This window comes from Ixodes scapularis, unplaced genomic scaffold (genome assembly GCF_016920785.2).
Source record: "Ixodes scapularis isolate PalLabHiFi unplaced genomic scaffold, ASM1692078v2 PGA_scaffold0__279_contigs__length_252992795, whole genome shotgun sequence".
In the NCBI taxonomy this organism is placed as follows: domain Eukaryota; kingdom Metazoa; phylum Arthropoda; class Arachnida; order Ixodida; family Ixodidae; genus Ixodes; species Ixodes scapularis.
In genome coordinates this window covers 207,481,694-207,501,080 of record NW_024609835.1, presented here as the reverse complement: position 1 = coordinate 207,501,080, position 19,387 = coordinate 207,481,694, and the positions used below count along the sequence as shown (strand labels likewise).

Sequence of the window (19,387 nt, the reverse complement as noted above, 5' to 3'; positions counted from 1 at the left end):
GGTGACACCGCCGCTGAAACTTCTGCCTCGGCTCTTCAAACCAGGGCCCCTCAGTGCACAAGCATGACTCTTGTTAGGCTGCGCTGCCTGTACCAAGTGACACGCGCCCGCATGTTGCCTCTCATCATTCTTGTGACTGTACGTGCCCCGTATTGTACACGGTCATACTGTGCACACGGCGAAAGTTCCCTTTTGAAAGTGCTCCACGGTCGGCCTATAATGCTGCGAGCACATAGCACATGACCACTATAGGTGATGACACTTGGAATACTTGTCATCCGTCGTTGTGGCGCAGTCGCTTTCTCAGTCGTCCTCACAAGGGGCAAGGAAAGGCAGGCACTGAATACAAAATCAATACATATTATAACACTGGCTGTGGCAAACTAGTTTCAAAGATGATACAGTCGTGTCTTCTTAATATGGACACCTCCGTACTATAGAAATTTTTTTTTCTCTATAATGTAAGGGGTTTATATGAGAAAATTAATTTAAAACAAAGATTGGATAACAAGCATAGTCAAACAAACAGTTTATTTAGCTAAAAGATAATGAGATGCGAGTTTGCTTTACCGCTTTAGAGCCGTTTAACACGTAGCACTACTGTCGTTTACAAGAACAGAAGGCTGTAAAGTGATGACCGGTTAAATAGCAAAAGAGTTTGCATGGTATGCACAAGCCGGATGTAATTGACACTTAGCTGCCGGCAGTTAGGATCCTATAATCTTATGATCGCAGACGGAAATGACATCTGGTGCCTACGGCCGGCTGGAATAATGTCTTGCTTCGCGATAGAAAAAGCACAAAATAAACACAGGATGGAGAAACCGGGTGTCACAAATTCAGGCTTTTCTTTATTTTATTTTTTTAAATACTTTTATGATCTTTTTTTTTTTGGACCACTTTAAGAGTCGGTACGGTCAGGAAGGGGGAGTGCGGTGCCGCTTTTAATCTCAGTTAGTCCCGTCGTAGTTCCTTTCTAAGTCCCTAACGGATTTGCTCGTTTCCGGAGTGGGTTTCTGTTAACGGGCGACGTAGATCATCCCAGGTCACAGTTCGTGGCTTTGACCTCGCGGACGGAGGGGTGCGTATGCTGGCTCGCATATGGTGCCGATTTGACATGCGGGGGCGCCGCTGGGATACAAAGATATTTACGCTGGTTAGCGTGCTTTTTGAAGGCGGCGGCTTTCCTCAGTCTGCCGCCTGTCGTGCTCTACGTATCGGCGATAATTGATGTTTTTGGACTCGTACGGGGGAATGGATGGGCACATGTCTTTGGTTGTAAAAAAAATGTAATAGGTTTTGCCATTTGGGTCGATGCTGTGTAGCTTTGTTTTTTTTTTTTCAAGGTTGACTGACTCGAAAGGCGGGGAAACGGGAGGTTGGTCGGTAGACGAGCCTATAAAAGGGGGTTCGGGAACAAAGAAGGTAGTCCAACCCCAGAGCTGGCCGGGTCGCTGCTCAACGCGGTTACTCCCTGCACGTGAGTCTTGGAAAGTTTAATTTTTGGCTTCTGCCCTGCCTGTCGGGCAAGTATTCGAGTTTGTTGTGCTGAAGCTTGTGTGGCTGTGTGGTGCGCGGTGTCGACCTCATTAAGCTTCTAACCAGGCCGCCGGACTCCAAAACGCCATTCTTCGACCGACAACTCCAGACTACGGACTGCTCTGGACTCAGCACCTAAAGGAAAGCTAAGCCTGTTTTTCTACGACTTGTCTACTTCATCCTCTGGCTCTGAAGTACGAACTGTTGAACGTTGGGACGATTTTTACACAGTGCTACTTTCTGTCGCGACTGTTTTGGGGGATTATCCCATGTGTGTAGCGGTAACGCTCGAGTTCCATCTTGGTTTGCTCTCGTTGTTAGTTAGTTTCGGGTTTTCGTCACTGTTTTGTTGGCTTGTTCCTGTTTTATGAGCGTCGAGTCTTTTTAGTATTAGTTTCTGGCTCGCTGGGCTCCATAGCGTTGAGCTGGAGTGTGGTTTCTGCTGAGTGCTCTATTCCTGTGTACAGCTTAGTTTTTCACTTTATTAAATCTAATCTTTTGTTTGCTTATCCTCCCTGTGTCATTGTCTTTCTCTACTGATTATACACCAGGCGTGGACCTAGCGCTAGTCACTGGTCGAACTTAGCTCTTTTGCTCTTTTCTCGTAATTTCTCGTTTATCCTCAGAGTGGATAATTGATTTATTTTAATTAATTTGACCCCACTCCGTGACTCCGAAACAGATGGGAAAGCACCACAAAGTATTAAACTCGTCGGACATTAAATTTTCTTGAATTACACCTCACCCATGCTTGCTACGTGATGAAGCCCAAAGCTTAGTTCAATGCCAATCCATATTAAATGTCTTTAGATGGGCACCTGCTGCCCGATCATGGCCTTCATTGCAATGAACTGTTCACACATTTGCGAGCCCTGCAGTGCCTTGCAAAACGGTGGGCGATACTTGCCGTTCCGCAATGCACTGCAAGACAGATCAGGCTCAACTTTTGAATGTCGACGTGCTTACGGAATGCTGCAGTAAACCAATCATTCGCCGAAGGAAAAAGAAAGGAAGCTGCATGCCTCCGTGTGCTCATTGCCAGTGTTTTCTGCTCTGCTATGTACCCTGCTTGTGTGCTATGATTTGCAAGCCAGTGAAGGATATATTTCCCCGATTCGTTTGTGTGCTCAGCTGTACGAGGTTGTGATTGAAACAACCAAGAAGTATAGACCGCCATTCTTTTCATCAAGCTAAGGCTTCGCTCAGCCGAAACGGGGACGATGACTGCTGTTGTTTACACGATTTTCGACAGCTTTGTGGAGTGGCTTTGTGTTTAAAATTGCAATCCCAAGTGCAAAAAGAAGTTACCGCAGACTATACTGTTAAAAGTTGCTGTTTAGAAATTTCAACTGGCAGGCTCTGGCTACAACCACCTTAATATTCATTCAACATTGTTTGCATTTCTACTTACTTTCTGATCGCTTCATTTGCCAAACACGTTAGTGGCCGGTCACCTTACCAATGAAACTAATGTGCTGGTGTCTCCGGCGAAGAATTCCCTCAGGGCTACATGCAATGCACAACACAGTTTGTAGCCCGTTGTGACTGAAAGCTTTCACACTGGGGAAACGTTGTTGTTGTCACTAACGCAGTGAAAGAATGCGATAGGATTGAGGGACAACAGGGGGATTGTCAAAGTTGACTGACTGACTGCATGAGCATATGTTTCTATCGCCACCGTGTTTCCTCCACGCAGGCGGTGGAGAAAACGATATAGAGACTCCTCGCGCTTAGGTTTCTCTACAACGTCGGAATACGAGACACCCAGCAGCGAAGTGTCGATAGTGCCAGTGAGAGCGGCGGGACAACGATCAGCGCAGGATAGCGGCTTCGTCACTTTTATGCGACGGTGTCTTCGGTTTCCGCTCTCTGCAGCTTCCACCGGGACGATAGCCGTGCCAATTGTGCTAGCTTTGCGCACCACAGTTTGTACGGTTCTCAGCGCCCGAGCGAAAGCTCGCGCAAAAGAACCGGCAAGCAGTCAAGTCGTTTCCAATCGTCGGGGTGGCCGAACGCCGGCTGTGTGAATCCGGCCTAACGATATTGCGTGATACACGATAGAGACCTGAGCCGGCTTGCTCAAAGCAAATCTAACGTTCTTGAACAGCACGTAATAAAGATTTGAGACGTGCTACGTTCTATACAAGCTTGATAAAAAAAATCAAACACTCACCTTTGACCGCCGTACCGCTTCGAGGCAAGAGCAACATGGCGCTCGACGTTTTGGGGCAGCGTTGGGGTGTTGGCCTGGGGTGTTTTCAGTGTTGCTTACACGCCTAGTCGTGTAAACCGAAACCGAAACACCAATTTTTACTACCCCAAGTAATTTTTTGACGATTTATCACTAGCAGAGCGTGCAAGAATATGCTAAGGAGTGAAAATGGGGTGTAAACAGAGTGAATATTACATTTTCGCTAACAGTGTAGGTACTGTAATCAACGGCTTGATATAAAACAATAATTATTTTGGATTGGGCAATAAGATCCGCCATCTATCGGTGAAACAAGCCAGTCATTTTGTTTATCCTCTTTTTCCGCTGGTTGTTATCGATCTAGTATGGTATTTCAAGTCAAAATATAGTCATGTTGTACTTGAAGACCAATTTATTTGCTTCCGATGGTACGAAGAAATTTTAGCTACTATGCTAGAGTTTGTCGACGAATATTCGAAAATGTAAGAAACATTTCCTTCAATATGTTTCGCCATAAACAACGCATAACTTTCCCGTGTGCCTTCCAGTGCGGCAACGCCGGTGCTGTAGTCTCGATTTTGTTCCTTGCGACGCACGTTTCTGCTATTCCTGCTGATCTCAACTGTTTGCCCTCTCTTCCGTTTGCCCAACCGATCCACCGGTGGCGAGAAGCTAAGCTTCTCGTCACCGTTGAATTGCTGGCCACCGGGGATATGTAGAAACCTCGATGCTGTCGGCATACTGTCGGCGCACTGCGAACCAAGAAACAGTACAATGTCCCAGCTGTTCACCTGGAACGAAAACTTCACCGAGGATAACCCCCTTTCTCCGCAAAGTAATCGCTGCTCACGAGTTGGCGTGCATAGTGTAACCAATTAAACGTGTTAGTATAAATATATACCAACACTCGTTCGCAAAATATTTTTTACTCACCATAAAAACACTTGCAAGGCTTATGTACCGTCATATGTCTTGGATCCCGTACTGCTGAAGAGTGATGCATTCGCGGAATGCTGCCGTCGGTTAGTTTAGTAGTCCCACTGAACTTCCTCTTTGCTTGACGTGCTAATAGGTTGATGGTGCGTCATTAGACAGTTTTAGAATAGCGTTGCTGGATCTGACGTACGCAATACGCAATAGTATAGCCTACGCTAAAAATGACCTGCTCGGACCGAATTTAGTTGTGCGTTACGTTTTCGAGTGAACAACGCGCATGATCTTGGTTAAATTTGCTAGCGCCGAAAATTCCGCGTGCTTATAGCGCAACCATGCTCCTGGAAAGAAATATTGAAAAAGAAAAAGTGTCCAATAATTTTATTTCAGATTAAACCAAGCCACAGCTGCCTCGTCAAGCCCGCTTTTCTGCGGGGTACAGAGGCTACAAGTACGAGTGCGTAGCCAAATTCGATCACAGAGCCTCCGCCAGTCGTCCCGTGGAAACGTCACCTTTTATCAATGCTATCGCGCAATGAAATTCATGACCCTGATCTACAGTGCATAGCGAGAACTTCGGCGATTTCTTTTAGAGTCGTTCGTCCGTCGGCGATGAACTGTGGGAACTGTGGGAATAGCGTTGAGCAGATCGCAGCGTCGACGCACACTGCGAGCGGCGAACATTTCCACTGTGCACTCCTTCAGCTGCAGGGCGATCTGATTCGACCGCGGTAGGTCCCAGAAAGAATCGCTGAGCTGAACACCACGCAATTTCACGCAACACAGGACTTCGAAAACACCACGTCGCCCTTGCTGCGCCAGTCGAGGCAACCGCCATCTTGAAACTGGCGCTCTCGTTGGGTCCGAGATCTCTCGAGAGCGTCCCGCAAGGCCCGCTAGCCAGCAACGCAAAATCCTCAGCGTTGCGTGCGTACGCAGTATGCTAGCCCTTCTATTGCGTTCTGTGCATGCGCACTCACGACCCGCAATCTCCTCGCGTACGCAAAGCTATAGCGTACGGTCCACTAACACTGTCTATTAATATAACAGCCGGATCGAAATGAATGTTCAGCAGAACCAAACAGAACTATTAGCCCTCATTAATTGACGTCGCGGCCATTTCGCTTGTAGGTACTGCTCCTCCCTCGGCGCCCTTGCTCTCCCAGTCACGTGACCTAGAATTCCCCCTTCTAGGGACAATAGTTAACTTTAACCCACGGTTCGCGTTCGAGAAAACGGGCCCAGGTGGTTTCTATAGATAAAGTTTATAGCTCAACCCAGTTTCTCGAAACCGGCGTCCCTCAGGGGTCGGTGCTATCCCCATTACTTATAATGTTTATGTAAATGACCTAAGAACTGTTATTTCTGAATGTAATATTTTTCAGTATGCCGACGACACCTTGCTTGTTTCACGGCATATCAATTTCGAAAAGGCGGTTCACGCGCTGCAGTTAAATGTGCTTAAAGTTATGGACTGGTATGCCGCCAACCGTATAAGAGTTAACCAATTAAAAACTAAACTCGTCTATTATCGTAATCTCCTGAAACCTGGATTTTCTAACGCCCCCTTTTTTCTACACAGTTCTGGTTGCAAACCTTGTTGTTGTAACCCTGTTCCCTGGGTGGACTATACAAGATATATGGGTCTGATTTTTGAATATGATATGTCGTGGAACAAACAAATGGCTCATATGTGTTGTGTGCTAAGGAGAGTTGCATGTATGTTATATAATATGAGAGTATTTGTTCCTTTTGAGGTTAGAAAAACGATTGTCCATGCGCTTGCGTAGTAGTATGCGTTTTGGGGAGGGGGGTTGGGAAGCCGACTGTTGTTGGGGCGTACTTAGACGCCCATGTTTTGACAGCATTTTGAAAGGAATTTCCGAAGTGTAGCGTATAACTGAAGTTTTTCTTCCAGTGAGGATTTTTTTAGAGATTTTCAGATGCCAAGATTACGTAGTTTGTATACTGGAACTGTTGTGCTACGCCACTTTTGGAGTGAAAGTTTTAAAACACTTCATACATCATCGCGCCTCCTCGGAACGTCTCCTCGGTATGAAGTACAAAGATGTGCCACTAGATATGGAAAACGAATGCGGTTGTTTTACGTGTCAGATATTTTTAATACCCTTCCTGAAGACATATCCAATGTTACTGGCAAAGGAGAGTTGAAGAAGTGGGTTCGTCATTATGCTTGTGAAAGCTAATTATTGCGCTGTTGTCGTTTTGACTTGTATTGGGATGCTGGTTAGTTGAAGCTCATGATCGGGTGTTTGCTTCTATGTGCGTTCTTTGTTTTTTTTTTCTCGCTTATGCATATTTGTTTTTGTTTTTTATTTGACTTGGGAGGCTGGTTAGCCGAAGCCTTGTGCACGTGGTTGTTTATTTATGTATTCTTTTTTTTTTGGCCTATGCAAATTTTCTTGGTCCAGTCCTACAAGCCACTGTCGGCTTAGACGGACCCGTCATTTGACATACCGAAAGCGTTGTGTGAATAAAAAGATTATTATTATTATTATTCAGTATAATCAGTATAATAGCAATTATCTGCTATTTTAGTGTTTGTGAATGAAAATGGCTCAAGTGACTATTATCGGCTACAAGCACCTATTTTTTATTAAATCGGCTTCAAAGGGCTACAAAAGGCTATTAGTGACTGACTATTGATTCAGCTATTTTTATGTTTACGAAATGGAAAGACTTCAAAGGGATTTTGCTCTCTATTAATATTTATTTTGACAAGACTGACTTTAAACGACATCTGATGGCTATTGATGAGATACCCAGGCAGCACAAGGTGTTGGGCCAATATTGGAAGAGCATTGGCAAAAAAAGGTCCAATGATGGTCCACTTTAGCCAATCTGCACCCAATATTGTCTATGCCATTAGATAGCATCTTCAGTGATGGCCCAGCTTCTCCAATGACCAACCAATATTGGAAGAACATTGGCATAAAATGGGCAATCTTGGCCTGTCAGTTCCATTCACTTGCGAATATTGGATGAACACTGGCAAAACATGGACAATGTTGGCCTGACAGTTCTATTGGCTTACGAATATTGGATGAACACTGGCATAAAATAGACAATGTTGGCCTGTCAGTTCCATTGGCTTGTGAATATTGGATGAATAGTGGCGTAAACCGGACAATGTTACCCTTTGAGTACCCTTGGCTTGCTAACATTGGATGAACACTGGAATAAAATGGTCAACGTTGGCCTGTCCGTGCCGTTGGCATTCCAATATTTGATGGGGACTGAAAATGGACACTGTTGGCTTGTCTGCAGCATTGGCTTGCCAATGTTGGATAAACACGAGCTTATAATGGTTACTGTTGTCCTGTTAGTACCATTCGCTCATCGTCATTTCAAAAACACAGTGGCATATAATGGTCAAAGTGTGTTAGTCTCACAACACCATTGGCTTAATAGTGGAAGCATGTTGAAATAGGCTGGTTTTGGCAAATTTCGTTTTAACTCAACAAGTTGAAATTGCTCGAGCGATTGTCAATTTAATGTTATTTTTTCAAAGCGCGATTCAGGTGCTTTTCTGCAAAGCAAACAAAACAATAACAACGTACAGAACTTAATGGCGATGTTTTGCTCCTTCACTGTGCATACTAAGGAGTCGCGAGCGATATGGGCTCATCAGGACCGCCCACTGGGGAAAAAAAAAAGAAGAATCGATGTGCGCGTTATAGTCACCATAATAGATTATTATGTTGACTTTATGATCTCGACAGAAAAGCTTCGTACTCTGACTACGGGCTTGTGGGCTTCACCTCGTGTCAGGTGAAGAACTTCTTTGCGATTGATTGGAACAGGACACTATTCTGAAATGTGGTTGTACAATGACGGCTCTATGACTTTACGGCACTACTGGTGCTACAATAAGAGCCCTAATGCCTCCTACATGGCGCCAAGGCACTGATAGCAGACGACAATGTTGGTTTGATTTAGAGTCTAGCCCCTTTTTTCCGCATTTGATTTATCACTGTCTCTTTTCAATTTTGACATTAGGCTCCGAGCTGATTTCAGAGCTTCCTGTCTGTCAGTCCTTCTCCGTCCTCTTGCTGTAGAGTTTATCATGTATAGACCCCTTTCGAAGCAAAGCGCCCTCTATCGCATGCAAATGCAACCAGGTCCGGCGCCATTGTGAAGTGGTCCTGCTGGCGTAGTCTGATCGGTGCTTTGTGGACGACGATTCCCGGTCTGAGACGCGTGCTGCGTCAAGATGCCAACGCACTGCTGCGTGCCTCTCTGTACGCAGAATGGATACGTCGATGAAAGCGCAAAGAAGGTGCGTATCAGAAGAGTTCTAAAAAGTGTTCTGAAAAACCAAGTCCGCGCGCGCGATCCTTGATGCGGTTTGTGTTCGCGTTGCTGAGCCTGACTTTGACGAGCGTCAGTTCAACTACTTTCTCCTCAGCTTTTGCAGGCCTGATAGAAAACGATCTTATCACCCGTGGGCATGAATGTCGCACACGATAATCCGGGCTTAAAAGTTGTAAATGGGCCCGCGGCACCCTCCGTGGCAACCATCGCTTTAAATCGTACGGCGAGTTGATCTGTCGGTGGGCCCCTTATCGGTAGGCTCCTTCCATTTACTTGCAACTCGAAAGTTGACACCCGGGATAGGAGCGTAGAGCTAGATCATGTGTACACCGCAGCAGAAGGCGTAGTGGAACCAAAGGCCTCCGAGGGATCGCCGGAGCATTCCATTTTAAACGTTTAGCTCGCCTCAGCAAGGCGGCAGGGCCGTACCGCTTAACATTTGGAGATGTCGAGCTTTTGTTAGAATTTATACCAGCAGGCATAAAATATAACAAATGCTCGTGATAATTTGTAATCATAATACATAACCCACATTTATTAATCTATAACAAATTGCGTTGCTAATTTGTAATTTCTGAGAATGGTATTTTTGATACACTACCTTTTTAATTTGCAGGTGTCCTTCCATAGATTCCCCAAATTGGAGGAAGTCTACCGGAAGTGGATAATTGCTATCAAGCGTGACGAAGGCACATCATTCAAGGTGTCGAAGGCAACCAAAGTGTGCTCGAGGCACTTCGTAGAAAGTGACTTTGTGCGGAATGTGGCTAACGGGCACAGGCTGCTTTATGAGCATGCTGTGCCGTCAGTGTTCAGCTTTAAGAAGCCGCAAGTTGTCAGGAAGCCTCCAAAACAGAGAACGTCAACTGTACCACAAGCAACGCAACCCGAAGCAGACTTGCTACAACCCGAAGCAGACCTGCAACAATCAGAAGACACCACCACTGCCCCCGAGCTGCCAGATGAAGATCCTGGAGCGAGCCCAGTGCCCATGGAACCGCCAGTCTGCACGTGCAGCTTGGAGCCCGAGCTCGAATTAAGGAGGGTAGCAGAGAGGAAGCTGCACAGTGAAATCGAATTGCTGCGAAATGAACTGAAAGAAACCAAGGCCGAAGTGTACCGACTGAAAGCCGAGCTCCAAAGAGCTCTAGCAAACTGCAAGGTGCTAGAGGAGAAAAATGTGCCTTTCAGCATTGAAAAATTCCAAGAGAGCGACGAGGACATTCAGTTTTACACCGGACTACCCAATTATGGTACCTTCATTGCTTTCCTCGAGCTCATTGACGCTGGAGAGAATGGTAAAAATATTATTATGCGATCCGGAGTTAGCTTGCATGCTTCAGAAAAGGCTGGACGGCCACGTAAGCTATCGGCAAAGAATCAGCTGTTTCTTGTTCTGGTTAAGTTGAAAGGTGGCATGTTCCATAAACACCTGGGACATTTGTTCGACATTTCAGTAAGTACTGTGTCGAAACTGTTCAGCGCGTGGATGAGCTTTTTGTATCTCCATCTCACGAACCTGGCTCTCTGGCTACCACGAGAGACCATCGACGGCACCATGCCACCAGCTTTCAGGGAAAAGTATCCGACAACTAGAGTCATCTTAGATGCCACAGAGATTAGGTGTGAGGTGACAAGCTCGTTTGTAACTCAGTCGGGGACGTACTCGTACTACAAATCTACGAACACGTTTAAGGGCCTGGTGGGCATTTCACCCAACGGCCTGGTGACATTTGTGTCCGAGCTTTTTATGGGTTCCGTTTCTGACAAAGAGACTGTCATCCAGAGTGGCCTTCTTGAGATGCCCTTTGATAAGGGCGATTCTGTCATGGCCGACAAGGGCTTTAAGATTGCCGACCTCCTCCAAAAACTTGGCGTAGCACTCAACATTCCTCCATTTTTGAATCGAGGCAAGTTCTCCACCGAGGAAGTCGTAGAAACACAGGACATCGCTGCCCTCCGGATTCACGTTGAACGCCGAATCCAGAGAATTAAGTCCTTCCACATTTTCGACCGCCCTATTCCCATCTCGTTGGCACCCCTTGCCAACCAAATATGGACTGTATGCACAGTCCTCACTAACATGCAGTCCCCACTCATCAGAGACAGTGAGTAAACTGCAAGGTAACTTGTAATGCTCATTGCAAAGCTGATAGCTTCGATTGTTCAAAGGTAATTTATTGTTTAAAGGGATACTACAACAAAAATTCAACGCTCATTTTTTGGTCTATATATGTGTTCAAAGGAGCAGTATCACATCGAACATACCAATGCCTTGCTAAAAAAGTCTCGAAAAGGAATTTTAAAACAAATTAAAGGAGTAACAAAGAGCACCTGGTGGATTTCGCTGACGCCTCGTTAGTAATGCTCGTCTAGGAACCTTGACAGCTAGTGATGGAGGTTGTCTCGCCTCCGGCCACGACGAAAGAAGAGGGGAACGAGGTATTCCTCTCTTCCCGAGAATGCCTTTTGTGTGTCGCAGAAGTCGCTATTGTCCCTCTACAAGATTATAGAAGATTAACCCGTCACTCAAAATTCATACAAAGCAGCTGCTTCGGTTGCTGGAACGACTAGGCCATTCTCTCAACGTCAGCCTCGCCATAGCTTTGCTCGTCCCAAGACGAACTACGTCACTATTGCGTTGAATGTCACGTTGTGTCCGCTGGGCCTTCTCCGAGCGCTTGCCAGAGTGGGCCGTCTATAACGAAAAATACAACCACCAAGCTCAAAATACAAACGTGCGATTTTTTACGGATATTGTGGATCATATTCAACCTATCTTTGAACACAACGGGAATATTTAAAAATATGTTGAAGTATCCCTTTAACTGAAGTGAATTCACACTGAACGGATCCGTGAGCCTCACTGCAGATTTGTGTACTGTTCCAGTTAGGAGAGAGGGCGAAATAAAGACTGAGTAGACAGAAATGTCGGCGATTGTCACACTTAACGAATCAAGTGCACCGTGTCTGCATGTTTGCCAAGCCCTGCTAATATTGCTTGTCAGTGCACTTCCACCTTGTGAATAAAAGACTTCTAAACACTTACCATCTATTTGTTGTTGGCAGTCATTAAAGCCCTTAGCACAGAACATTTAATTAGTAAGGTGGCGGTAGCTTTTACAGTTTGCAAAGCTATTGTGAAAAGAGAATAGTACCCTCACCTAGTGTGTTTACCGAGACAGATAAAATGGCACATGCAATGGGTCAAAATCGTTTATGCAAAAATGTTCCAAAAGCCAAGACTCGTGATGATTCAACGCATAACACCGACTTGAGAAAACAATACTAACAATTTAATCGGCTGTTTCGTCCCAATTTGGAAGACATCGTCAGTGTGCGCCAGGAAACACAAATAAAAAGTCCAGCAACCAGTTCGCTATTTAAGGATGCCTGCATACACTTCGGGGAGGGTGATCATGGAGGTGCAGCAACGGGTACGCCTTTTAAGTGTGGGAGAAGGGGGGGGGGGGGGGGGGGGGACCGCGGTGCAATGCTAACCACAGTTCCCTCTACGAACTATGTGGACGTCCTTAAATAGTGCACTAGTTGCTGTACTTTTTATTTGTGTTCCCTGGCACACACTGACGATGTCTCCTGAATTGGGACGAAACAGCTGATTAAATTGTTAGTATTGTTTTGTCAAGTTGGTGTTATTTGTTTAATCAATCCTTTATTCGGAACACGGAAGGCCCTATCTTGATGTTAGACAACTACCTGCTGCACTCCAGGTGAGGCAGCAGCACGTTGAAGTAAAAGTCTTCGAGCTTCGCACTCACGCTCGCCCATTCGCCCGCATTGAACCTTATTCTCTCGATGAGTATGAAGTGCTTTGCGTAGACAATGAAGTCCCCCCACTGTAGCCCGGAAACAGCCATTTGTCCAAGAACTTGGAAGTGATGGGGGTGGCTGTCCTTTAGCTTTGACTGGTCCTGGTCCACTTTGGAGCAGAAGTCCAAGTGCTCGAGCTCGTCCGCAGTCTTCAGCCAGAGAGACGAAGGGCACTTTATCTCCACGATGCCATGAGGAGGGTCTTCGGCAGGATCATACACAATCCTGTCCGGTGACGCTCCAAGCCATGGAGCTTCCGGGTCAACAAAAAGTCCACAGCCGCTGACTGTAACTTGGTGCCCCAATCCTTTTAGGATATCTTCGTAAAACCTTGCAGCGACCGGCTCGTTGATGATGCCGTGCCTGAAAAATTAGATATGGGTTATATTACCACCCAGATATAAATGACGATGCTGTGTCTGCATACCATGTTCCCATTTCTTCAGCCCAGTGCACACTAGCGGGCACAGGCTGCTTCACAAGCCTGCTTTGCCATCAGTGTTCAGCTTGAACAAGGTGCGAGGTACCAAGAGGCCTCCGAAACAGGGAACACCATGAATCACACCACAAACAATGCAACCCGAAGCAGGCTTGCAACAACCCAAAGGCACTACTAGTGTCGCCTCACACTGAAGAGATTTGACAATGCACTTTGGGGAGAAAGCTCAAAGGCCAAAATAGCTCAAACACGTTGTTCAAGTCATAGCAGTGTAGCAGCCGTGCCAGCTGTACCACTGGAGCGAAAGAAAAGAAGCCGAGGCGCACGGAAGAAGACCACGAGACACTAGCTTTGCGATTCGGCGACCGAGCGGACCGGCGGCTAGATCGGACAATGTTTTCTACTGTTTTGGTTTTCTTGTAAATATAGTATATAAAAATATGTTGAGTGCCACCTGACTGGTACCCACAGCAGATTCTGCATTGGGTTGCACAATTTTTTTATTATCAAAAACAATTATGTGCACTTTCAGAGGCATTGACAGTAGAAATTCAGGGTATGATGAAAACAGCTCTAAGTGTGCTTATATGGATGCACAAGATCTATAAACAGCAGCCATACTCTGTTCACTGCTAAGTTGACAGAACGATAGAAGCTATGTGTATGGCAGACCAGTAAGTGTCGGCTTTGCGCCACACAATCAGGGTCCCTGCCTATACGAGCGCACAGAGTCAAGCAATAAAAGACTGGAAGAAATTTATCCTCCGAGTATGTAGCCCCCGCCGCCCTGTCAGCTTAGGTGTGAATGGAGTACAAGTATATTTATTTTCAAATGATGCTCATTTGTTTTAAGGGAACAAAATAGCACTTTTTTATTACGGTTAGTTGAGTCACTGCCTAGTCACTGCCGTATTTGCCTTTAAGTTGTTCCCACGCACAGTCCTCCGCCTCTTGTTCACAAGCCCCTTTTTTACCTCTCCTATATTGTACATCATCTGAGGAAATAGTCTTCCTTTCTCGCCGAGTAAAATCACTACGGTGAAACTATTCTCGCCAAATCTGGCCCATAACATTTATAGGTTTAAAGCAGTTCGCAAGATATTTCCTCTTGATATAGAATGATGTATTGCATATCTATACACTATGCTTGCTGCTTTGGACCTTGACCTAATATTCAGTTTGGTATGTATTTAAAAGCAAATGCTGTCCTGCCAATAGGGTGGTTTCGTGCGACATACTTCTGGTTCAAAATCTTGCCGGAAAGGCGCACAATCGGGGACGTATTTCCTTTCCGTAACACATCGCTTACTCTGTTTTTGTTCCTTTTAAAGTAACCCTCGACGTGTCTTTTAAGGCCGTTTCGGTCAATGGCACCCGTCTGCTAACACGTCGGCATGTCCCACACTCTTTCATATTTAGCGTGCAACGCTGTCAAAGCTACTGGCGCGAGCGCGTGGCTTCATTTATGGTTTTGTTTGCGCGAGAACGAGTGCAAATGATCAACAAGATCAAGCCCCATGCTCATGCCAGTAGCTTTGACAGTGTTGCACGCTAAGCATGAAGCAGAGTATAACTCCGAATAAAGACCCGTACGTTTGAAAATCGGGTACCAGCTGATATTTTTTGTTGTTGCCGACTGCCGTTGGAGTGCAGACAATCAAAACACCAAACAACTTAAACAAGAAAGGAAAATCAACCTCACAGCATCCGTTCATAAGAATGCGTAGGGACAAAACTTACACCAAAATTCGTCGTCGACGGAACCACTCGCTGTGCTTCTGAGACTCACCATAACCACAAACAATGCCAATAAGCGATCAGATGTCAGAAGACATACAGTGGTGCCTACGCCGGGGAAAGCAACACGGCAGCAGAGTGCAACACCAACATGTTCAATCATTACGCACCGGAAGTAAAACTGTGTTTCGTGAAATCGCCCTATAGGGTGATTCCTCTGGCTCATCAAACCTCGGCTCTGCACTAAAAACCTTTCAAGCTTTACTGTAGCACATATCTTTCTTTGGATCTAGCTTCAGAAGGGGCTTCACTGTCATGTACAAGCCCTGTGTCTCAATGGTATACTCACTGGTCGCTTTCCAGCGCTCCCGCCATCTAAATCTGATCTATGAGACACCGGAGCGCACCTGAATCTGAGCGAGACAGACAGTGCGCCATTCGAACGCTCGTGAAGTTTTCCGAGTGGCGAAAAGCAAGCCGTGCCGAACGGAAGTTTCTGCGAAACTATCATACAAAGCAACGTTACAGCCTCAAAACTTCCTCGTACTTTGGTTCTTACCTCTCTGTCAGAGTAGATCCTCATTACTGCGAAAACATGAGCTTTCATTTTGGGCACTGTGCATGGCACTTTGAACAATTGTGCAAACTGTTTCCCCGTTGGCTTCGTAAACACAACCGTCGTCGTTGTCGTCCGAGCTGGTGCTATCACTGCTGTCTGCTAGGTCGACAGCAGCAATGATGCAATGCCCCATCAGCATTAAACGCCATATGGGGAGCACAACACAACGCTGGGATCGGTGCGGCATTTAGGCACGACAAGTCTGTCAGCCATTCTCTTTCAACCGAACAATGGACTGGCGGAATGGCTGGAGTGACGTGACCGGTTGGCAGCATGTCTGCATCCTGCACGCTCCCACTTCAAAGTCAGAGCGCCTCAAATCGCTACAAATTGGAGGAATATGAGAGTCGGAGCTTCGATAGCGCCCTAAAAGAACCAGCCGAACATACTTGGAGCGCCCAGCATCGACCAGCTAAGTGCACAGCGGCTTTTCAGAGTGCTCTAAAACACTGGAAGCAACCAGCCGTATATACATGAAAGTAGTCTGCCTGAACACAAATTGATGAAGGAATGAGACAGATGTGCCTTAGCAAACATAGAAACACCTTAAAAGGATGCTGAACCGAAATCTGGATTCCACAAGGCACGGCAGCAAAAGCGTACAAGGGGATGCTGCAAACATCAAAACATCACTCATACAACAATATATCAAACGAATTACCATATTTTTCTAAAAAAAAAAAGGAGGCTCATTTGACAGTTATGTTTATGTCTTGTTTCTCCGAGGAGAAGGGAATGGCCTCGTGTCTTCTCCGCCTCGCCGCCTTGAGGGGGCGAAACCAAGGGAGGAGGAAACGAGATATCTTGACGTCACGCGCCTCTACAGCCTCGTTCAATCTCAACCTTTTTTCCCCCAAAATATGGCCGTCGATTCGAGATGTCGCCTTACGAGCAATGTTGTAGGGATTGTAGCGTCCCGCCTACAGCTCCTGCATTGTTTTCTGAAATCAAAATTGTGGTTCCCCATCTCTTTAACATTTGTGGTTTTTGTTAACACCTCACCTGACAGCAGGAACTTTTGATATGTCTTTTGGGGTGACGAGGGCATCCAGACCCTTGTCAGTCCACACTGCCCTTCGGAAGGCTGTGCCGAAGTGGGATGCTGTCAACCGCAGCTTGCGCTCTTTACACCACGTGGGACTCCGTGACTGCTGCCTCGTATTCCTCTCGAGGTCTCTCGCCTGCTGTGCTGTTAGCTGCAGGCTCTAGAATATACAAATAAAAAAACAATGCTGAAATAATGAACCAGAGCATTTTGTAGTGCAAACTGTTTAGAACCAGATAAATTTATGACTGGTCCTATATAGATGCAAAAATCCCAAAAGGCCGCTCGCTTGGTTACGTTGCCTCACGTCAACCACTGTTGGCTGCTTTAAACGGTTTGTGACAGTGACTCCCAGAATATCCCTCGGTGCCGGTGGAGGGAACTGCACCTTTTGCAACAATTTACATGCACCTTTGCATGAGGGACCAAAGTTATTCATTTCATAAAGGTGCTTTTTGGTCCTGGTCTGCTCAATTGTGGACTTACCGACAACTGTATAGTCAACGTGAGTAAAGCTGCAGTCTTTATTTCAATTCACATCAGCTCTAGCATGCCACTGAGCTTCAAGATTAGTTTGTTGGCATTGTGTGCGAGCATATCCCACCCATTACGAACATAGGGTAGTCTCAATAACGCCATTTCAAGAACTATTCGTGCGCATACTCAAGTGCAACAACATTAAAACAAACACATAGCCCCCAGCTGCCCCCCCCCCCCCCCCCCCTGTAACATAAGAACAATATTATCAGTGAGAATACGATGCGGCAAGCAGAAATGCGTCTCCATAGTTTTCCGTGCACACACAGCAGTGGCAGACCTTACAACCGCACTTCAATGTGATGTCATACAATTGTTCGCTGTATAGTGGCATTTACAATAACGATCTGTATCATTACCTCCAAAATCTCGTTTCCCAGGAACGGAATGGAAATCTCCCATGGTTCCCTTCCACGGAAGAACTGGCATTCTTGTGGGGCTTGGTAGGGGTGGCTTGTGCACTGGGGGATATTGGTGATGACCTTGAGTCCATGGGGGAAGACAGGCTGCTGGTACGCCAGCGGTGCAACAGCCAGTGCAGGGCCGAACTTCGTGTCCTTCGAGGTCTTGTCTTGCACTTGAAGCAAAGCTGCTGCAAAGTCAGTACAGCTGCCAAGGCTGAGGAGTGTTTCCGCAAACTTCCTCGTAGCAGCTTCTTGCTGCTCCTGGCTTCGGGGAGCCACCCTGCTCTCATAGAGGCGGGACATAAGTGGGGTGTCCTGGCCGCCCTCCCTCACACATCTCCAGTCAACTAACTGGATCGAAGTGCCGCGGATGTGAGGCCCTCGAGGTACTCTCCACTGTTGCGGCAGGTCCGTGCAGGACAGCTCTGCAGGTGCCTCGCTGAAGCCTTTGGCCTGCAAAAGTGCTACGGTCCGAAGCAGCGCCATCAGGTGGTTGCACGCCACACCTCCAGCAGGGCAGTCACAGTTTCCATCCAAGAGTTGGCCTTGCACGTCTGTTGCTGCCATCACCGTGTAAGGAGGCTGAGTCTTTTTTTTGCTGCGGAAGCAGGAGCCCTTCAGGTAGAAACGTCCTCCGCTGATTGGAATAAAAGAAATCGTACAGAGTGTTTACACATTTCAGAGACTTGAAAGCAGCTGCAGTTGTGAAGTGGACATACACATTTTCAGACAAAATAAGGATCAGTTACCATACACAACCAGCTGCGAATTCCCCTTGCCATGCAAACAGCCTATGGAAATAGTTTCAACGTGCAAACATATATTTCATACATTTACAATAACATTACTGATCCAAGTGGCCTATTTTTTTTTTTCTTTTTTAGGAAAACACCGAAGCTACCACAGTTGGAATTTAGGACATTATATTTGCGATACAGCAACAACTTCTTCAGTTGTGCAGTCATAGCAGTTCAGACGGTTTCTATTTTGGTGTGTTCGCGCTTTACGATATTTTCCGAAAATTCGAACGGGCGAGGCACCGTTCAGAACTACGGGTAAAAGATCATTTGTGCCTCCGCGGCTAACTTCTCGACTGGAAGCTTCAGGCGCCTTCACACCGGCGATGCGATGTAGTCGCGCGATAACTTTCATCGCTAAAGCGACCATCGCGGCGAAAAACAAAAAAGAAACGACGCAATTTGAGCAGTCGCTACCTGACCCGACTTTCTGCGATGCGGCTGAGCCAACCAGCGACGTTCGGAGCGAGTTTTTTTCCCGAAGCGACTCGCCAACGAAGGCGTTGGACTCTCATGGCGCACGCCGTTAACATCTAATTTTTTTGCGATGCGATCTATTGCCGGTGTGAAGGAGTTGGCACACGATATGCGATTCAAACCGTAGAAAAATGAACCACTTGCCTTTTTCGCGAGTAGTTCGCCCTTATTGAAGCGGGCACCACATACGCCTCGACGACGAAGTTGTAACTTCTCTCCATGGAGCGGTCCGTGGCCGAACGGCTTCTGTAGAACTTCTCCACTTCGCTGTCGCTGATCGGTGGCAGTTTCGAAAGGTCGTTCACCCAGCCGGTGATGGGGAAGACGCCCGCACAAGCCATTGTTCGAAGGAACAGAGATCGGTAGACGCGCTCCGCACCGCCGCTAACCAGACGAATCGCAGCCGAAGAGCCGAACTACTGTAGCCGAACTTGCCGAACTGGCCGAACACTTCACAATGGCGGCGGTCGCCCAGTGTTGCTAGATGTTTCTGCTTTGCCGCT

General features: G+C 46.5%; 1 protein-coding gene across 1 annotated transcript; it reads left to right on the top strand.

The window, feature by feature from the left end:
• The first annotated feature begins 8,897 nt into the window (after window positions 1-8,897).
• LOC115322880 lies at window positions 8,898-11,114 on the top strand. The gene is made up of 2 exons (XM_040213054.3): window positions 8,898-8,963; window positions 9,615-11,114. The coding sequence occupies exons 1-2, from the start codon at window positions 8,898-8,900 to the stop codon at window positions 11,112-11,114; spliced, it is 1,566 nt and encodes a 521-aa protein (XP_040068988.1).
• The last annotated feature ends 8,273 nt before the right edge of the window (window positions 11,115-19,387 follow it).